General features: G+C 42.3%; 1 protein-coding gene across 3 annotated transcripts in view; it reads left to right on the top strand.

The window, feature by feature from the left end:
• PAX3 (paired box 3) overlaps positions 1-14,985 on the top strand; it is a 100,294-nt gene extending 85,309 nt beyond the window's left edge. For 2 of the 3 annotated variants that reach the window (XM_004762894.3, XM_004762893.3), the window contains exons 8-9: positions 12,663-12,909; positions 13,421-14,985. In XM_004762894.3, coding sequence (XP_004762951.1) covers positions 12,663-12,909; positions 13,421-13,455 — 282 coding nt within the window. In that variant the 3' untranslated portion in view covers positions 13,456-14,985. The remainder of the gene's footprint in view (positions 1-12,662; positions 12,910-13,420) is intronic. The other variant, XM_004762892.3, reaches the window with a different exon arrangement.
• The last annotated feature ends 5,646 nt before the right edge of the window (positions 14,986-20,631 follow it).

Genomic DNA, 20,631 nt, shown 5'->3' with positions numbered 1-20,631 from the left:
TTGTATAAGCTGTAATTGAATAACCAGTACACCTGTCCGGTTTCATGAATAATCTACTGAGGAAAGAAAAAAACTCTCATAAAGCCTGGTGTACCAGGCTTAAAAACACTTGAATGTTTGTTTGCTGCTCAACACCTCAGGAACAAAGCGTAGGTCTGCACATCTCATCAAGCCTGTGGACCACGCATCTGTTCCGTCTAGTTGTGGGATCACGGCTTCATGGGGACGGATGGACCCAAGAAAGAGGAGGTAGATTGTCCTTCTAACGAGACAGTGGTTAATGGCGGAGGACAACCGGGATCAACTTTTGTTCTTATCCCCATTTTACAAAAGAAAACCTTTAACTCAACCACCCATCCAGTTCCTTTTAAAGAATAATATTAAAATTGAGATTATTAGTGTGTAATGTATGTAAATTGGATATTTGGTGGGAGCCACGCTTATTAGGGCACGTCTTCATTTCATGCATATATGTATTAGACCGTCGTGGTTCCATTTCAAATCAGATTTCAATTGCTCAGCACAGTTTCTTTTGACAAACATTTGTTAATCCCGACACTTATTAGGGAGAAGCATTTAAGTGTTAATATGTGTACACAAAACTCAAGACTGCTTTTGATTTTGCTTGTCATTTTTTGCACCACGGTGTTCACAATGATCTCAGATTCCATAGCTGCAAGGCACAATGATGGTTCTTTGTCCAGAGGAGGAATAAGGGCTTACAGCAGATCAGCCTGTTAAGTGGAGGCAGTATCGTCATTAAGAATGGTTGTGATGGGTACTTTTCGGTGGCGTAGAAGGAGAAATCTTTTCCACTGTGGCGTGGTAATTCCTTGACCTTTTCTTGTACTGTTGATCCATGGAAAAGCGGTAAGATTTACCCTGGTCGGGGGTGTGGAGGCGGCTCCTGTTTCAGGAGAGCTATTTCTCTGGCCGTTTTTGGGCATGCGTGCAGAAGCTGCTCGATGCCCGGCCATTCGTCTTGTCCATTTCACACCCAGGCACCCTCGGCCCTCCTTTGTCATTGCGGAGAACCAGATAAGCAGGTGGCCTGCCACCACCAGTCCGTTTCCCAACAGAGGCACTTCCTCCCCTTGACACTTTCCAGAAATTCACCTGTGGAGGAAAAAAGGAATGATTTTGATTAAAGAGATTGGTTGGGTGTCAAACAAAGCTCAGACGGAGAGACAGTCCATGCAAAAGTGGCAGCCCCGCCAAAGCTGGAGCCTTCTGTTTCATTTCTGAAGCAGCCCATGAGCTCAAAGCCAGGGCTGCAGCCTCACGTGTTTATGAAGGCTCCAGGATGTTTATGATTATAAATGAGCCCATTTCAGCTACACCAGAATAACTATGGGCCATTTGCATGTTTCCATCCTGCTGCGCTATGTTTTCGAGATGCTCTGCTCCATGCTGAAAACGCTGCTGCTAATCAGCAAATGTTAATCCATTTGTTGGATCGGTGGGGGCTGTAATTGACCCGGTGCCTTTGGTTTTTCTCCGAAGGTTGTGGTTGCTCCCCTTAAAGAAGAGGAGGCAGGCCCTGGTTTTTGTCAGCTCTGGCCGCAGCCTCTTGAGTTTGTTACAGATTGGGAGAATTTTGCAAGAAAGGACGACTTGGCCCAAATCTCCTTTTTTTAAGGAAGGGAGGGAGCAGCGTCAATGACTGAATCTTACATCATCTCACTGAAATGAGCCACAAGCAAACCTTTCTTGCTGAATTACATTTTTTGTGGGTCTGCTGTATTGATTTAAAGAGAAAGTCCATCAGCTACTTTCCCTCGTCTCGTGGGTTGGACAAATCGAAGGCAACAGCCTCATGGTTTTGGGGTCCATTTGAATTTTTGTAGCTATTGGGGGAGAAAAAATTGAGTGTGATTGCTAGGTCTATCACTAAACTCCTAGAATAAAAAGTTTTTCTTTGTAGTCAGTAAAGCCCAGCAAAGCCGTGCTGGGTTCTAGTGTGAGGCCAGTGGTCTGAATCGACCCTTTATGTGTGGTTGGAATGCAATGTAAAGCTTTTAATTTATTACTGCATTTGCAAAATGGCAATATCTACAGAAATCTGAATACTTGCATATTTATTCAATTAGGGACTGAATGTGTGCTTTGTACTGCAGACACAGAGGACTGGATTTACTCATTAGTTGTGTACTATTTTTTGTTTTCTTTTTTCTAAAGAAATCTGTTTCTGTGAAACAGTCTGGGTCTCATCAGAGGTGTGTATTTTTCAATGTACAGTACAATATTTAAAAATTACTCTTGACATTTAACTAAAGTGCAGTGAACTAGACTTTCTGAGGTTGGTGATTGCACTGTTCTCACTGATCAACCAGAAAGATGGGCAGTTGTGAGACAGTGCCTTTTACAGATTCACAGGGTAGGAGTTCTACCTGGAAGGGAACATTTCCTACCTGGGACAGGATGGCAGCCCATCCTCAACCCTGAAGAAATGAAGGAGGTGGGCATTATTTAAAGAAATAACTTACCTGCTTATCTCACAAAAAACTGAGGTCTCATTTTGGGCAGCTTGCATTTAAAAAATCTAATTGAACTTTGGATTTCAAAACTGCCCGCAGGGCTGAGCCTCTCTCTATGTGTGTGACTCCACAGGAAAATTTCTAGTTCAGTGGCAATTCTGCCATGACTCTTGCAGGCAGAACTTAGTCTTTTAGCCTCTCTTGATGTCCGTTGGTGTGTTCGTACCTTGTGAAAACACGTACCACATACCATGCTGTATTATATGATAATGTATCCATTCCCCTCTTTACTAAGAGCTTCTAGAGTGATAGTAGGCTCTAATCATCTTGGAACACCCAAGAACCAAGCACTGCCTCATCATAAAGGCTTGTTCCCCATAGTGGGCTCTTTGAAAGGTGGTTTGGGGTAAATGGATTCTGAATCAACCACTTGATAAATGTTACAAATTATATCCCTTTTTCTTCCAAAGTCCCAGGACACATTAGCCTACTAAAGGCTCTGACAAGTCTTGCAGTGTAGAAACATACTTGTTTCACTCCATGTTTTCTGATCTAACTATGGAGACCTTTGGTTGAGTTTTAAACTACCAAGTTTTGAGGAACATTTCCTAGGAAGAGCTGAATGAGAGAAAACCCAGTTGGAGACCTGCTCCTAATTTGTTTATGTTTCAAATGCTTCCCTTGATTTTTTTTTTTTTTATGAATGATTCTTCTTTTTATGTAATGTCTGATGTTACCTTTCCCTTCCACACATTGTACCCCCCTCTGCAGAAAATCTTGGCCGGGAAAAGAGTAATTTTAAAGAAGAAGCTGTGAACTGCTTAGTACTATTTAGACAGGCAGATAGGGGCATAAAGAAAGGAAAGAGTTCCTGCTTAGTGACTTGATGGCAGTGTGGACGTAACTCATCAAGCTGAAGAAGAAGCCTCAAGGTCAAAAGCACCAGATTTCAAAACTTACCCACCACTTGCTAGCTGTGTGTCCTCAGGAAAGTTGCTTAAACTCTCTCCATTTCTGTTTCATCTTCTTGTTAAAGGGGGAAGATAACAACAACAACAACAACTTGTCCAGTAGAGCTTGGCTGAAAACACAGTACTTTGGAAATTTGAAAATGCTTTTTCATGAAGCAGTAATACGAATGCAATAGGACTTTCACTACTGTTTACTGTGAAATAGCCTGTGAACCTCTGACCAAAACCAAAAACATCACGTTTGTCCCTGCCAAAGACAAATGTGGAAACTGAGTGATATCAAAAGGATGGCAGTTTCTTGGTTGAGTGGAGTGTTTTCAGTTGTTCTAGTCAGATATATTTTTTTAAAGATTGTATTTATTTATTTGACGGACAGAAGTAGACAGAGAGGCAGGCAGATACAGAGGGGGAAGCAGGGTCCCCGCTGAGAGCCTGATGCGCAGGACTCCATCCCAGGACCCTAGAATCATGACCTGAGCCAAAGGCAGAGGCTTTAACCCACTGATCACCCAGGTGCCCCCTATACAGACATTTTAAAGAATATTGGTATCCATTGAGAATGCAGGAATTGTAATGTGCCTGAGATACAGTAGTCCCAGAAGTATGATATATACAACTTGGTTTTGTTTGAGAAATTCAGATTACAAATACATAAAAACTCACTACAGCAAGAATGGTTCTTTATTCCATGGGGCTAGGAGTGGGGAAAGAACAGGGCTATCCTGATAGTTTCCTTTCCTTATTCTTATTGACTTACTGAAATACAATATTGACATGGGTACATTTTAAAAATATCTACAGCTTCATAGTACTGAATACATCAAAGGTAAGTGAATCTGACAAATGCTAAGCTTCCCTCTTCAGTGAAGAGTAGAGGTAGCTAAGACAACAGGTACAATGGAAAGATCTTAAAAAGTAAGGGACAATCTGACCAAACAACTTTGAGTTACCAATTGCGGAATATTCTTTCAATCACTAAATTACAAAGACACTACTTTGTCAAGACCTGTAGGAGCAGATGTGGTTTCTGCAGCTTAAAGACTCTATAAACGGTTTCACTGTAAACCCTAGGTGTTTCCAGCATAAACACCAGTCTCCTGTGTGATAGGAGACACAGCCGCTGCCCAATTTGTGATCAAGGACATAAATAAATTTGCAGGCAGAAAAGCAACACAACATCTTTATTGGCTCAGTGTCCCTGGAATTGAGTCAGGGAGAGAATCGAGGTACACAGGATCTTAGCTTAGTGGGGTAATAGCTTCTGGTTCTTGGAAGACTGTATTCTCAGACGTCCCATAGCTGTAGAGTTACTACAAATTTCCATGCATCTTGAATGGATGCTTATTCTGCCTTACCACAAAGCCTGTGAAACAGGCCAGAACACATTTCCTGGAGGATATATTCATTCTTAGACTTTTGCAAGGCTGTACTCTGCTTTCCCGTGGTTAATAGAAATAGCCTTTGTGACATCTACTCATTAAATTAGTATCACTCGGTCTTAATCATTGATCCCTTCTTCTACCCTGAGAACATACCTTCTTTCCCATGAAGAGGAGGACAGGTAAGCTTCTCTTCTGTAACCTTAAGCATTTGTAGATGGCATCTTATGACCTTGACTTTGGCAGCCATGGAAATATTTGCCTACCTCACACCTGGCCTGGAAGAAAGAAGAAATTTCCTTGTTGCGATGGGCGGCTGTCGTCCTCCCTTAGTAGGCTGGAGTGTCTGTCCTTGGTGTCGGTGGGATGTTGGCGGAAGGGAAAATTTCAGGGGCAAGAGAACACAGTGTTGCCCAACATCTTTTGTTTCAAAGGGGCAGAGTTTAGCCCTTCTTTCTGAAAGCCAACGTGGACTTTTAATTTATTATAAGCTTGTGTGTGTGTGCGTGAATCTTAAGACAGAGTTGGGCAGTTAAGGGGCTGCATTATGAGTGGTCACGTGACAGTGACTCAACGCCACAGTTCCCTGAACGCAGGTTTCCTGTATGGGCAATCAGCGACGAGGTTTTAATCCATCTCCCTGAAGTACTGTGGGATGCCCAAGTGTAAAGCTTTTCCCTTTCTAGATTTGGAATCCCAGGTCCCAGAGGGCCAATTAATATTTAGCAAACATGTCCAGAAGTCGTCATGAAATTAAAGCAAGATCTATGTTTGATTTTCCACAGTCACGTGTTCAGACACGTTTTTGAAGTGGTGATGGGTTTGAGTGCTTCCCTTTCCGAGGACTGCTGGGGTGGTGGGAAGAGTTAACAGCAGGTAATGCCATTCCTCCCAGAGAGAGTTTGAGACTCTCTGTGTTAAGTGATGAATGAGGGTATCTGACCCACATCTGTTTTACATTAGAATGGAACATTGCCCTGACATCGTTAGGAGCATTTGTCAAGATTCCCTGGACAGAGCTTCTGTAAATTACATGCTACAAATGTGTCAGGGTCAGATAAGAGGATATCATTAACTCCCTCAAGTTTACTCAGGGCTCTGTCAGTCCATCTCAATATGCTAACAGCCAACAATTTTCCTTGAGCCGTTTTGTTGTATTTTTCATTCATAGAAGAAGAAAAGTGGATGCTCTACCCCTCCACCCCAATATTGCACATGTTCTTTTCTCATAAATCATATTAATTGTAGACATGGTCACAAAGCATATTAAATGCAGGCATGCGTAAATGAATTAAAACATATGAGAATTTTATTATGACCCATGGTGGGTCTAACAGTCAAATACCAACTGTATTAACTGGCACCTTTTTCATTTGGGTGGAATAAGCTCTTTCTTAATGGGCTATATTTTATTGATAATAGATGGACAGGATCATCATGGGCTAGAAGTAAACAAGATGTATGTGTGTGTGCATGTGTGTGTACATGTCATCATTGCAAGCCATTTCTATGCTGAGTCTTTGCCTGGATTTATGTTTTAGTCAGCAGTGCCTAACGAATATTGCTGTCAATTTAACAGCTTAGCACTATTGAGAAATAGGTACTCTAAAGAATTGAGGAAATAGAAGTAATTCTGTGATCGGTCATAGGGCTGGAGATTAAATCACATCTGTCACTCAGAATTGATCTGAAACAGGACTGACTATGCTCTTTACATGGAACTTAAAAGTCCATGTAGCATATGAACCGCACTTGTCTGGGACTCATACTCTTGAATCATGCATTAAACATAGCTACTTGCAAAATGTAAGCCAAAGAGTAAAATAAAAGAATACGGATGTGTTTAGCTGGACATTTTACAAACACTGGTCTTCTATCTGGTTAGGTAAAGAAAGGTCAGGCATGCCCTTCCCATAACTGTGGGTGTGGGTGAGAAGGTCACCATACTTACCTTAAAGAAACTTCTGCCCTCAGGCAACTTCCCTCTTACAGCTTTTAAACAGACAGGGCCAAAAATCTAATTATTTAGATTCTAATCAACTGCAGGATCATTCCTAAGGCATTTGAATCTGAAGGCAACGTTCTGGTTCTTGGTTGTTCAAATTTAGGCTTTTCCAGACTCCAAGATACAGTCACTGAAATTTAACCATCAGACACACGACTCCTGCAGCATCTGTGTTAGCAAAACAGAAAACAAAACAAAATAAAACAACAACAACAAAAAAACCAAACAAAACCAAAAACCAAAAAACTAAAACCATGTAGACATTCGAGTATTTTTGTTTGGTTTTGAAAATACATTATCCAAATTAAGAATATATGCAGTCAGTATATACAGTTTTGGAGGTGAAGTTAGAAGCTTAAAAAAAAAAGCACAACAAACCCTTTATATCGTACATAGCTTTATTTCACAGCCATGTTTTCTAAAACATACAGAAATGTATATCATTGAATGCTAAATCACAAGTCTGATGACTTAAGAACAAAAAAGAAAGTAAAGACATGAACCTGGATTCCTACAGGAAAAAAGATGCACCAAGATGTACACCATAATTTGCCAAATTGTTTGAGATTTCTGATGAGCTGATGGCAAAACCATAACACTTAGGCTAAGACAAATATTTTCCAGACTCATTGGTTTAAACATAAATCTTCATTTGGCCCATAGTTTTTGTTTTTTATATTTAATCTCCCAATAGGAAAATTAATTCAAGAGAAATATGGCATGAAGCAATTGTAAAGAATTTTTTTTCCCCCTGAACCATATACTCTTCCAATCAGGATATAAACAACCTATTTGGAATTCTGAAACTTGGGAATGACCTAAAAGAGATCTTTCGAAAATGTCTGTAATAATTCGAAGGACGGAAGGATCAGCACATGTGTTGGCACACGATTCCAAGGCTTTGGATTTTTAAAGAGGTTACCCATAAAGCAATTTAGAAACAGTGTCTGGGAAGTGTTTTTGGAGGTAGTGATTTAGAAAGACGCTTAATAGTGGTTTTTTCAGATGCCTTACCTAGGAGTTGTACTCAGTGTGAAATCTTCCTCCTGGATCCATTCTCAGTGGGACAGAACAGAGATCTTTATTGCAGGAAAATTATTCTTGGTCATTGCATCTCCTGGACTGATTATCTGGCATTTAGTAAGAGTGTGGTCGGTGTTCTGTAGACAGAAATCATTAGCCCTGAGTTTATTTTTCTTTGAAATTGTTTGTGAAAACCAGGCAGTTATGGTTCCCTCAATGCTCCCCACCCCCCCAAAATGCCAGTCTGTCGTAGAAACAGCTTACTAATGGTTTATGAGGGGGGAAACCTACCCCATTTTGCAACAAATGAAGATTTTATTTTAGGCTTTGAATGACAAATTGCTGTAGGAAAAGCATGTATAAAAGAAATTGGGATAATATTCATAGAAAGAAAATATGACTGGAAGACATTCCATAACCATATTGGGGGAGTTCTAAGAAGTTCGTTTACCAACCTCTTTGTGGAGCAAAAAGAAATTTCCATAGTTTCCCTTGAACCACATGAAATACAAAATAGCTTTTAAAAAAATGTACATAAAAGTGTAATGGGACCCTTCCATAGAGACTTGAGGTTTTAAATTATGTTAGGGGAAAGTAATCCATTTTGTAGTGATATATTTGCTATTTTATTTTCCAACGCAGATTTCCTTTTCATTTTTTAAATTAGAAGTTATTAAAAAGATGTATTCTCAAGTTTTCTCCATGTGAAACATTGGAATAAATCATGTTAGTTTCTAATTATTTGTTAATCTCCATTTTGGGAGATTAGGAAACTATTAGTGTAGGAAAATATTAGTGCCTCTTGCCCATCTTTATATAATCTTGAGAAAGAAATCACAGGACAATATGTGACCACGACAGTGGACATAAGAACTTGAGGGAGAATGTCTGTCTCTTGGGCTCTATCGGGGAAGTCAAAGGGAGCAAAGTTGGTTGGTCTTTGGTCTTTTTCGGTTTTCATGTTAGCCACTGCAGGTACTGGGCTGCTGAGCTAAGGGCTCTTGCTCAGGTGGAAACTGTCACTGGCTTTTTGTGTGGGGTATGGGGAATACTGAAAGGAAGACCCCAAAGGGATTCCTCCTGTTCCATTTGCTCAGCAACCATCCCTCTTCATTGGGTCATGCTCTGCGATGTCTTCAGGACAATGTGTCCTGGAAACTTAAGGGACTGTCTTTCTTTTTGCCCTGGAATCTGACTCTGGCAAATCCTACTGCGTCTTCTCCATCCTCCCAGAGATATTTTTCTAGGTCTTAGATTTAAATCTTGTTCTCAAGTATTTTCTAATTCAGCAACTGCACAAAGTTGTGCCATGAGTCATCAACTGACCTTGGCTTGGAGGAAGGATTCATTTCTTCTCTTTTACGATCTTCATGGTTTTCTCCCATGGACAAAATTATTACTGCTTTCAAAGTTAATGCAAACAAGAAATATATGGCAGAGGATTAAAAAAATACATTTATCACAAAAATGTACGTGTAGCTCATGAGAGAGTGTGCATGTTTTGAATAACAGTTTGTTCTTGCTCTTCAACGATAATTGTGTATCGAATATTCCATTTCTCCCTTAAAAGAATATAACTAGGTTTCAAGTAAGTATTTTCAGGAAGGGTGCTATTAATTTAAATATAATTCCATTTTATCCAGTTCCATAGACCTTTTTTTCTTTTTGGGATTAATAGAATTACCAAATTGCTTCTACTAAGTGTTTGTTTTTACTTAGCACAGTTTACAATAAAATATTTGTGTCCATGTCATTATCCCCCCTCTCATTGCCACGGTCACATTTGTCATATTATTATTTTCCTCATCCATTCTTCTTCATCAGGCCAGTACACAAAGAGATAGCCCTGATTGGAAAGGGTAGGCTTGGCCCTGAAAAACCTCTATTTTAGATCGTTTTCTTCTAGTAGACATGCCTGCATAATTTGGCTGAAATAAAATATTTAACACATGAGTACATCAGTAATGATGAAGTCCCAGAACCTAAGTCAGGTTCGGTGGGGTGAGGTTCGGAGCTGATGACTAAAGAAAGAATTCTTAAGACATCTTTGGTGCAAAATGGTGGTTTATTAAAGCATGGGGACAGGACCCGTGGGCAGGAAGAGCTGCTGCTGCCCCGGGTTGTGAGGGGTGGTTGGTTATATACACAGGAGTTGGGTAGGTGAGAACAAAGGGGTGTCCAGAAGGGCTATTGGGGCAAAGAATACTATCAGGATATTGAAGGCTTAGTTGCTATCAAGTAAAGACAATTGGAAGTCTGGTGGAATGTTACATTCCTGCTATCAAGCATCCTTGTTAATGAGATTTAGGTTTAGAAGAAATTTAACTTTATTTACTTTTCCTTCTACCTCCGCCTCCTTCCGTTTTTCATGGAGGGGAGGGTGACATTAGGGCTTGAGGAACTGAGTTCTGTGTCCCTGGAAATTGGGCTATTGATAAGGTAACTTCTTTGTTGTAATCTCAAGGACATTTGCAAACCAAGGGAGACTCCTGTCTTGTAGGATTGTGATCTCAGCAAGTTAACTATTTATCATTTTATGGCAGTCAGGGGTGCCTGAGGAATGCTACACCTATGGAGGGGAGCGGATGAAGGGGGGGGTGCAAGGCGCCAGCTCTTGCTTTGTCCTCAGCCAGCCTCCTGCTCCCTCATCAGTAACATTAAAAAAAAAATTCCAGATATATGTACTATAAAATCATCTATACCAACTCAAAGGCAAGAAAAGAAAACAAACAAATATGGAGGTGGAAGAACATTCAGGAAATAATTTAAATGCATTCTGGTTTATGTTCCAGGTTCTTAAATAAGAAAATGAAGTAATTAACTTACTATAAACAGTGTGGGGGGCCCATGAGAGCCCCACATCCTGGTGACTGCCTGCCATCCTAGAACTCCAAGAATCTACAGATTCTTTGTTTTGTGACTCTCACTTTTCCCAAATCCCCAGTAAAATAAAATGACACTCTGTCACACATGATTATTTTTTTTTTAGAATATAAGTAGTTTTTAAGTCTTTTAAAAAAGCTATTTCACCACACCACATAACTCAAGAAAATTTAGATTCCCTGGAACATCTTTAAAAATTTGGGTATTGCTGTCCTGCTTTCTACAAACACCCTCCCCACAACTACCCCTGTCCCTTGCCCCGGCTTCCCACGTGCTCACACATACAACTCAAACGAAAAGGCAGGTGAGAAAACACAGAATAGCTGTTCAGGGGAAAGGTGGGGGAGGCTGGTACCTTGTTAAAATAGAGGAAGAAAGGGTCACCTATAGAAACTGGTTAAGAAGATCTGCCCTCACTCTTGTCGGTTGGGGCTAATTGAACATACATCCGTTTAAAGCTGCATTTCAAGAAGATTTGGTTTAGATGGGAGCATCTGATTTTGGAATCTAATTTAAGATGTCTTTTCCGGGATGCAAGGCGAGTCGCTGTCTCCCACCTTGCGGGGAGCCCTCCATCCAGGCTTCTGTGGCCTGAATTGCCTCGGTAGACAGCATGAGGCCAGAGTCACGGCTGGGGGCTCACTGCTCCCCTCTCCTCTTGCTCTTATTTATAACTTTAACCCCTATATGCTTCAAACTCCCTCAAAAGCAGCAGGAAGATGCTGGCCACGTGTGCTGTTATGCAACCCCCCCTTGCTGAAATGCTTGATCAACAGGCTCTTCACAGAGTACCTGATTTTCTTCTGCCATTGTTTCTTGACCCCTGAAAAAGCTGGATGGTTCGAAGTTGAGAAGAGTCACTCCCATTCTCCAGTGGCAGTTTTCCAGCTGCCAAATGAATTAGCCACTTAACTTCCATCTCCAGGAGCTGTAAGGGTCAGTGAGCTTGAGTTTGCGAAACACTTCCCCGCGATCTGAAAGTTGTTCTGTTAATCACAAGGTGGTTGTGTTTTTGTTTTTGTTTTTTTTGTGTTTTAAGTTCTCTCACTCTCCAGGGTTCTTTAGAAAATTGAACAGAGTTTTTAGAACATGCTTGCATTTCAGGCTTTTCTTTCTTTTTCTTATATATGAAATGTTTAGATAAGAAATGAAAAGGCAGGGCATGGAGGCCGTTACTTGGAGAATTGTTCACCACTCCTTCCTTCCTTCCCCTCCCCCCTTTTTTCCTTCAGTTCTTAGTATGTGTCAAGTACGAAAGTAGGTGCTAGGACTATACAGGTGAGTAGATTATCGACCCCAAAACTCTCATAATTGAAAGTAGGCGATCAACGTCACGGTTGCACAGTGGGAGGGATGAGGAAAGCACTCAGGAGCATCAGGGAGGGAGTAACTATCTCTGATTTCTTAAGGATGGCCAAGATAGGGAGAGAACTTTCTTGGAGGGAACACTCCGAGAATAGACGTAGGTCTCTTAAAATACACAAAAAGAATTTCATTTTAATCCACTGAACTTAAGAAAATATATATAAGTGAATGTCTGTTTAAAATCACATGCGGAACTTCCAGCTGTAATACACGATTAGCCATTGTTCTACATGAACACATATAATTTCTCCCTCCATCCTTCTGTCCTTCCTTCCTTTGAAATTCTAGGCCCATTTTATCACTGGAAGCGTGGGGAGGCTCTCTTTCCACCTCTTTTCCTTTCCCCTCCCCGCATTTCCTTTTCCTGAAGCCGCAGTCAGAGGTTATCACGGGGCATGGTGTGGGGTCTGTGTCCCTTGGCGTTGTGGTCAGCGCCTTCTGTCCCGGCAGATTTCCAAAGAAATAAAAATGGGACTTTTTCAGTTATCTTTTCAGCTCTCGGCTATGATCCGGTCCTCTCTGCATTCTTACTTCCTCCCAATCTGCCCGTTTATTTTAGGTAATGGGACTCCTGACCAACCACGGTGGCGTACCCCATCAGCCCCAGACCGATTACGCTCTCTCCCCTCTCACCGGGGGCCTGGAACCTACCACCACGGTGTCGGCCAGCTGCAGTCAGAGACTAGACCATATGAAGAGCTTGGACAGTCTGCCAACATCTCAGTCCTACTGTCCACCCACCTACAGCACCACGGGCTACAGTATGGACCCTGTCACAGGCTACCAATATGGGCAGTATGGACAAAGTAAGCCTTGGTCTCTCTGGGGCTAATTACCCCTGACAGGATGAAAAATCTCCACCCTTCCTTAAGAAAGGGGCGGCGGCGGCGGCGGCGGCGGAGGCATTGTGATTTGGCCTGACATCCCAGTATCCGTTTTGTGGCAAAGCCCGCCGACTGTTCCAGCAAGGGCTCCCTTGTATCGTTATTTTCTTAAGTGATGTCAACAACATCTTGCGGTTATTAATTGCCGCGATGTGAAGGCTGATTGCCACTAGGTGAAACACTAGGGTTGGCCGAAATGAAATAACCCCTGGCATTAGAAACACATGTTCTTAATGAGGTCAGCTCAAGGATCATATGGGGTATAATCCCAAGGACACAGACTTGTGTCAAACTTGTCTCCGGAATAAAAATATTAGTCTCGATCCTTTGATACCATGGTATTAAATATGACATTGTCAGCCTGTAGCTGATTTTGCCCCTTGCTGTGAATTGTCCCAGCATGACCTAAAAAACTACGTGTGTTTCCTTACAGGTGCCTTTCATTATCTCAAGCCAGATATCGCATAAGTGAACTGTCCACTTGGAGCTAAAACTGGCCCTGTTTCCAGTCTCCACAGCCTACACATGAAGAATCTTTTCAGAAAAAAAAAAATCACCTTTTTGGGGGGCAGTCTCGCCAGGAGATGAAGAAGAGTGATTGATTTTTTTTTTTCTCCAGTAGTTGGTTTCAAATTCTTTTGAACATATTGGACAAAAGCAGTGGAAGAAAGGAGGGCCTGGAACAGTGAAAAGACAAATGCAACATTTGAAGGCAATGATTTAACATGGCTACACATCAAATACCCCGACTCTTCAGCGCTGATGATCAAGGAGCCCAAACATTCCAGTTGTGTGCACGTGCGCGTGTGCGTGTGTGTCTCTGTGTGTGAGATTTATCTGGATTGGTTCAGGCAAGCAGAATGTTCTAAAATATAGCCGGAGAGTACTCTAAACTCTAACATGTTTGATGTTCCATGCTGACACTTACACAATTTTGAAACTGCTCCCGTCACGAAGCAGGAACGGAGGAATCCTTGACTTTTCTACACACTGGAAATTGATATAAAAATAAATGGCACCATGTTTTAGGAAGTTAGACTAGATGTAAAGGACCTCCCAAATAAATTATTTGTGATCTTGTCCTCATTTGTAACCCAGTTGTCAATAAAGGTCCCGGGGCGGACAGCCTTGTGAACAGGATATGGGATAACGGGGAGAAAAAGCTTGTTTTCTTTCTCGGGGTGGGGAGAGGTATGGGACATTTTCCCAGCTCATTTTCATTTTGAAGCCAACCTGGCCGGGGCGGGGGGAAGGAAGCGCGGTGGAGAGGAAGTGACGAGCATTCCCACAGCTGCTTATCGGTGTGCAATACTGTGTACCTCACGGATGCTTTGGCAATGGCCAGGGCCGTAGAAACAGAACCAGAACTATATTTTTGCAGGTGCTTTATTTTCGCAGCCCATGATTCATTGCGGTAGAATGCATGATGTTCGCCATTTAATGGACAACCAACACCCGGCTTGCTCCCTTTGACTAGAGACCGTGTTCGAGAATCATGCTTTTACAACGACGACGTTTACATTCTTCTCTTTTCTATGAAAGGCAGGGCAAGAGCAGAAATGTCCACGTGGCTCTCATGTACTTTTAAGTTATACAAGGATATCCAATATGGAAAGATTATAGGAACCGAGGTTTACATACGTTTGTGTGGTGACATTTTAGAATGTCAATAAATTTGTTTTCTTCGAGCTGTTAAGAGGAACGAGAAGGTGGAAGGCAGTGTTATTTATTTCTTTCTCTTCTTGGAACCATGAACGAGGTAGGCACAAGTACATTCCCTTTAGAGTTAAGAACGATGATGTAGTGGGGTAGTGAGACTAGACGTAGTTCCAGTTTAGTTCATGCGTTGGTCATAGAGGGTGATGGGTCAAGAGAAGTGCTCTCTCTGTGTTGCGGTCTCAACCAACAACAATGTGTTGTAAAAATGTCTTTCATGTAAAAAGTGCAGTAAATATTTACTATTTATAATGAATAAACAGTTATGAAAACTTGCCCAACACTGCTTTTTGGGGGGAACTGGTGCACCTAGCATTAATAAAAACTTACGAATGGAAAACCTACAAACACATGCTTCGTTGCCAACGGGGCCTTTTGAATTAGACTGTAACCTCCACAGATAGGGTCACACACCCCAAAAGTGTGTTCTCTTGAAGAAGCTTGGTTGAACACAATTTTAAATGATAGAAGCTTTTATTTTTGTAGATGTGGTATTAACAAGACCCCTAAGTCCACCTTTCTCTCTCCGTGGTTCTCTGAGCTATCAAATCGTTTCACTGTCGTCTTGGGAGTATGTCTTCCCCCAGAGGACCTTCTCTGTCTTCATCTTCAGTGGTCGTCTCTACTGAAATTTTTATTGAAAGCTTTCATATTCTGTCATTTGCTTTATTTTAGAGTCTTTCTTCACTCCTCATGGAAAACATGACTGCCTACATCATTCATTCTTTCTTCTTCCTCTTTCCCCCGATCCTTCTCCACTTCCCTCCCTCCCTCTGTCCCTTCAATACTTTTTTAAACACTTATTTTTTGAGAGTCTAATTGTACCCGGTATGGTCCTTGGCACTGGTGCTAGGACAATGCTTATAGCCTAGTGGGTTTTCCAGGGGGGTAAATGTACAGTTGCAATAAAGCACGAGGACTGTCTTTATCGAGTAAATAATCATAGTGCCCTTCCTTGCCTTAACCCATTTATTCCTCCCAACATCTTCTATGAGGCACGGTTGTTGTCATTGACATTCCCCTTTCACGGATGAAGAAACCAAGGCATAACGTGCTTATGTGAGCTCTGCCAGGGGTGAGCTGGGGTTTCATTCCAGGCAGACCGATTCCAGAGTCTACATGCTTCAACTACATGCTTCTGCCTCCCCAAGGCAGGAGAACCTTATAGTCAAAGACCCAGGAAGATGTGAAGGAGTGCTGTCCAGTTGAGTAAGCAGCTAGCCACACATGGCTATTTAAATTTACAATAACTCGGGGCACCTGGGTGGCTCAGTGGGGTAAGCCTCTGCCTTCAGCTCAGGTCACGATCTCAGGGTGCTGGGATCGAGCCCCACATCAGGCTCTCTGCTCCACGGGGAGCCTGCTTCTCCCTCTCTCTCTGCCTGCCTCTCTGCCTACTTATGATCTCTCTCTCTCTCTCTCTCTCTGTCAAATAAATAAAATCTTAAAAAATATAATAACTAGAAATAAAACTAAGAAGTCGGTCCCACAGGTGCACTAATGGCATCTCAAGGGGGCAATAAGCACATGAGGGCAGAAACTGTGGCATCAGGCATGTAGATCTGGAACATTTCCATCATTGCAGAAAGTTCTGCTCATCAGTGCTGATCTAAAGCATGTCTTCTTAAAACCCTAAGGACATGAAGTGCGGTATGCAAAATGTCCAAGTTCTTTAAATGTGTTAGATGTTCTTGCTCTTTTTTTAACAATTAGCTATTCCAAAATATTTTAGGAAGAGGAAAGGAAGGTAATTCCTACCAAACACTTTTGTTATCTTGTTTAGTCCTCACGAAATCCTGTGAGGTAGGGATTATTAGCCCCAAATGACACATAAATGGACTGAGGTCCAGAGTTGTTCATTAGTTGGGCCGAGGTCATACACAGTCAGAAACAATAGAAACAGGCTTTGAGTTCCACTCAACCTGATGGCAGAACCTGCCTTCCTTTACCTTTCCAAATCCTGCTGGTGACTCTTCCTTATATCAAGCTACCCTCATGCCAGACTCAAGTTGAAAGCAGGTATTACAAAACAGAATTCACTCCCAGTATGAGAGCAATGCTTCCAGGAGCTGGGATTACACAACAGAACTGTCTTTCATGTCACTTTCCCTCCCTTCCCAATCTCAGAATTTGGCACGTGTGTGTGTGTGTGGCTCATCTCTCTCTTTCTCTCTTTTCTAAAGATTTTATTAGAGAGAGAGCCCATGCATGAGATGAGGAGGGTAGCAGCAGAGGGAAAAGCAGCTTCTGAGCAGGCAACCCAACAAAAGGCTCCATCCCAGGATCCTGGGATCATGACCCGAGCTGAAGACAGATACTTAGCCAACTAGCACCCTGCTCACATCTCTTGTTGATGTATTTCTTTCTGCCCTTATTTCTGCATGTCTCTGAGATCTCTTGCTCAGTTCATATTTGTCATGTTGAAAATCTCTGTAGATCAATTTTTCCCTGATTTTTTTTTTTTTTGGTTTGTATCTAATCCCTCTCCTTTGTCCATATAGTTATAAAATTTAATTTGAAAACTTAAAAGTAAAAACTGAAAATTAGAACTTAAAATGATTAAATCATGGATATACTAATGTCAATTGCTGAGTCATTCCTTCCTGGGCAGCCATTTTCCTAGGGATATATATCATTTCACATCTGTGATGGACACAAACATATTTTTTGGGTCCCTCTTGGAAAGATCTATTCACACACACTTGGTTATTTGGGGGAACATCCTACGTTAAGAGGGATCTTCATTAGTGTTGACAACAGAACCAGCCAATGGCTCATGGCTGTGGGTTTATGACCAGTCTCAAATGAGGGAGAGGATGGATTAATTGATGTCCTTTGTGCACACATGCCACGGAAGACTCAATCCTGAGATTACACAACAGAACTGTCTTTCATGTCACTTTCCCTCCCTTCCCAATCTCAGAATTTGGCACGTGTGTATGTGCCAATTACCACATGGAACCAGAACCAAAAAAATGTCTATTGAAAGGAAATCTATTTGGGGACGAAGGCTTGGGCCTCAATCATTCTGAGTAAATAAATGATTTTTGGTGTTGAATTATTTATGGATAAGGAGAGCTGGTGTCAGACATTGAGAGTAGAGCAAGTGACAAGTGGCAATGTTTATGTAGTTATCCACAAGGCCAGCCTCAGCCCTAGGCAAGCACTCACGGGTCTGGAATCAGTGTTGGATCATATGTGAGAGAAAGGGAAAAAACAGATTTGGGCTCAGGCTTCTTGTCAAATGCTGGTGATATAAGCTACTCTCTCTCTCTCTCACCCCTCCATTCTTCGGTATCACTGACCAATGTATCCCACGAGCCTCGCACTATGTCTGACCCATAATGAGTACTCAGTACCTGCCTGCTGAATAAATGAATGAATGAAGAGTGCATCTCTTGTACTGTCCTGACATGATCTTCTAAAGGAGTTCAACCTCAAGGGTGTGTGAATTGGATTGAAAAAATCTGATATTGCAATGATCAATTGCAATCTAGGTAGGGCACAGGCTAGGTGTCTAAGGTAAGACCTAAGGACCACAGATTGTCTTGAGATTGGGTTAATACAAAGCCTTAGGGAAGCCTTAGGGAAGGAGTGGGACGCAGGGGGCCCTGATGAGTCGCTTGAGGCCATATCTCTGGTGTTTCTGACTGATGCAGATGGCACAAGGCAGGGGAAGAACTGGTTGGGTGATTTCTGAGACCGCTGGTTCTAATTATAAACTAACTAATTATAAGAAACCCCGATGTTTGGACCTACCCAGACCTGTGACTCTGAATCCAGAGAGATGGGCACGGGGAGGATTAATGAAGCAAGAGCTCAAAAAGAAGCCTTGGCTGGATTAAAGCCTGGGCCACACTTGACCAGGGAACTGGCAAATCTGTTTTCTGGGCTCGAAGTTGTTGTCAGGGTCATTCATCACAGCACAGCTGAGAGGATAGGTCACTTCGGCATTTGGAGTCTCCTTAGCCTGATCTTCCACCGTTCTTGAGCCAGAGGGAAAGATGCGGAGAGGCAGCATGTCAGTGATGTTGCACAAGGGGGAAATCTGTGGAATTACTGTTGGACTGGCAGTGCGCTATGACTACATCATATCTCCAGCTGGAAATCTACAAAGCCCTACCACACAAAAATCAGCAGTGCTTGGGCTTTTCCCAACTGGTGTGTTGACATCTCATGCCCCAGGCTCTTGTGATCCTGTGGCATTCAGGAGAGTTTTAATCATGGGACTGAAAACACAACTTTCTTTTGACCCTGCTCATCTGGTCCCTCCCTCCCCCTCCGTGAAGCCAGCCTCCTGAGCTTTGAACAGAATCCCCATAAATGGCAGCTCCTTTTACTACTTGTAGAGTGAGGGAGGTGGGCAATGGTTTCTATTTCCTAATTCATTAATTCGTTAGATACTTATTGAGCTCCTTCTGTGTGTTGGGCAGTGGGTCTTCAGTGGAAGGTGAGACAAATCCTGTTGCCAAAAGACCCCAACTCTGAATGAGCTGGATCAGTGAACAATGTGTTGGGAGACAAAGCGATAGGTAAGGAAAAGTTTGCATGGAAGCACAAGGAGAGAGGGCACGACTCCTCCTGGCATTGGAACACTCTCCAGAGGAAGTGACCCTGCAGCAGAATATCTAAGGATAAACAGGAAGTTATGGGGCAGATGTGGTGCCAGGGAGCAAGTCGGTTCCATGTTTATATGATGCCAGCAGAGGGGGTGCCAGATGAAAGAAGCCAGGGAGGTCAGTCAGGGGCTGGGCCTCTCAAATTCCCCAGTAAGTCTGTTCCACAGGCAGAGCCTTCTGGGAATCCCTAGTTTATAGAATTCAAAGGATATGAGATTAGGTTAAATGGGGCAATTATTTTTTCTTAAAAATGGATTGAGAGACTTCCCGCCTAAAAGGCCCGATAAGAATCTCAGAGGAGAAGGCACACGTATCTATGATTATTGCCCTTTTTTTCTTTTTAAGATTTTATTTACTTAGATAGCAAGAGCAGGTGGGAGAGGAACAAGCAAGCTCCCCAGCCCAACCTGGGACTCAATCCTAGGACCCTGGGATCATGACCCAAAGCCCAAGGAAGACACTCAACCGACAGCTCCCCAGGTGCCCCTTATTATTGTCTTTCTAAGCAGACCCCAAAAGCTTGGTAGGGGCATGATGCCAAGGCTTAGTGGCCCAGCTGCATTTTCATCAGTGGAGAGCTCTTTGTTGGAGGTCTGGAAGCTGCCCTGCCTTTCATTACAGGCTGACAGGGACACCGATTGTTAGTAATTATTCAAATGTGTGTAATTGGGTGCTCAGCTGGGGACAGGCCCCCAGATCTCTGTGTTCAACCTTGAGGGGCAAAAAGGGGAAAGAAATGCCTTTCTTCCTTTTCTTTTTGACCCTCCAAGTTTAAATTCTCCTTTCAGACAAACTGTGCCTATCCCACCTTCCCAAACACATTCTCATGGGGCTCTTGGTTATGTAAAGGAGAACAGATCTCCTCTGCGGGTTGGCGTAAAGAACACATACTTGTAGGTACAGATGGGAAACGAAGTGGCTTTGTAGGAGGATGTGAAAGGCTATCTTTGTGGGTGCAGTTTTATGTTTGCACATTATATTTATTTGTAGGAAACCAATGACTTCTTTCTGGGTTGGAACAGTAGAAGCATGCTCAAAGGAAGTAAACTGTTCTTGAAAGCACAGTGGCAGGTTGGGAGCCCACATGGACACATGAGGGTCTGAGGGTGCTGTGCTCTCAGGCAATCATGATTTTGTATTTGTTAACAGAAAACAGATGCTCTAAATTTGGAAATTTAGAGAAGGTTTTTTTTTTTTCCCAAAAGATTTTATTTATTTACTTGAGAGAAAGAGTGTGTATAAGCTGAATGGGAGGAGGGGAAGAGGGAGCAGGAAAGAATCTCAAACAGGTTCAACACTGAATGTGGAG

The sequence above is a fragment of the Mustela putorius genome, unplaced genomic scaffold, assembly GCF_011764305.1.
Source record: "Mustela putorius furo isolate JIRA1106 unplaced genomic scaffold, ASM1176430v1.1 tig00000275_pilon_pilon_pilon, whole genome shotgun sequence".
NCBI classification, from domain to species: domain Eukaryota; kingdom Metazoa; phylum Chordata; class Mammalia; order Carnivora; family Mustelidae; genus Mustela; species Mustela putorius.
This window is presented reverse-complemented; position numbering and strand designations above follow the sequence as displayed.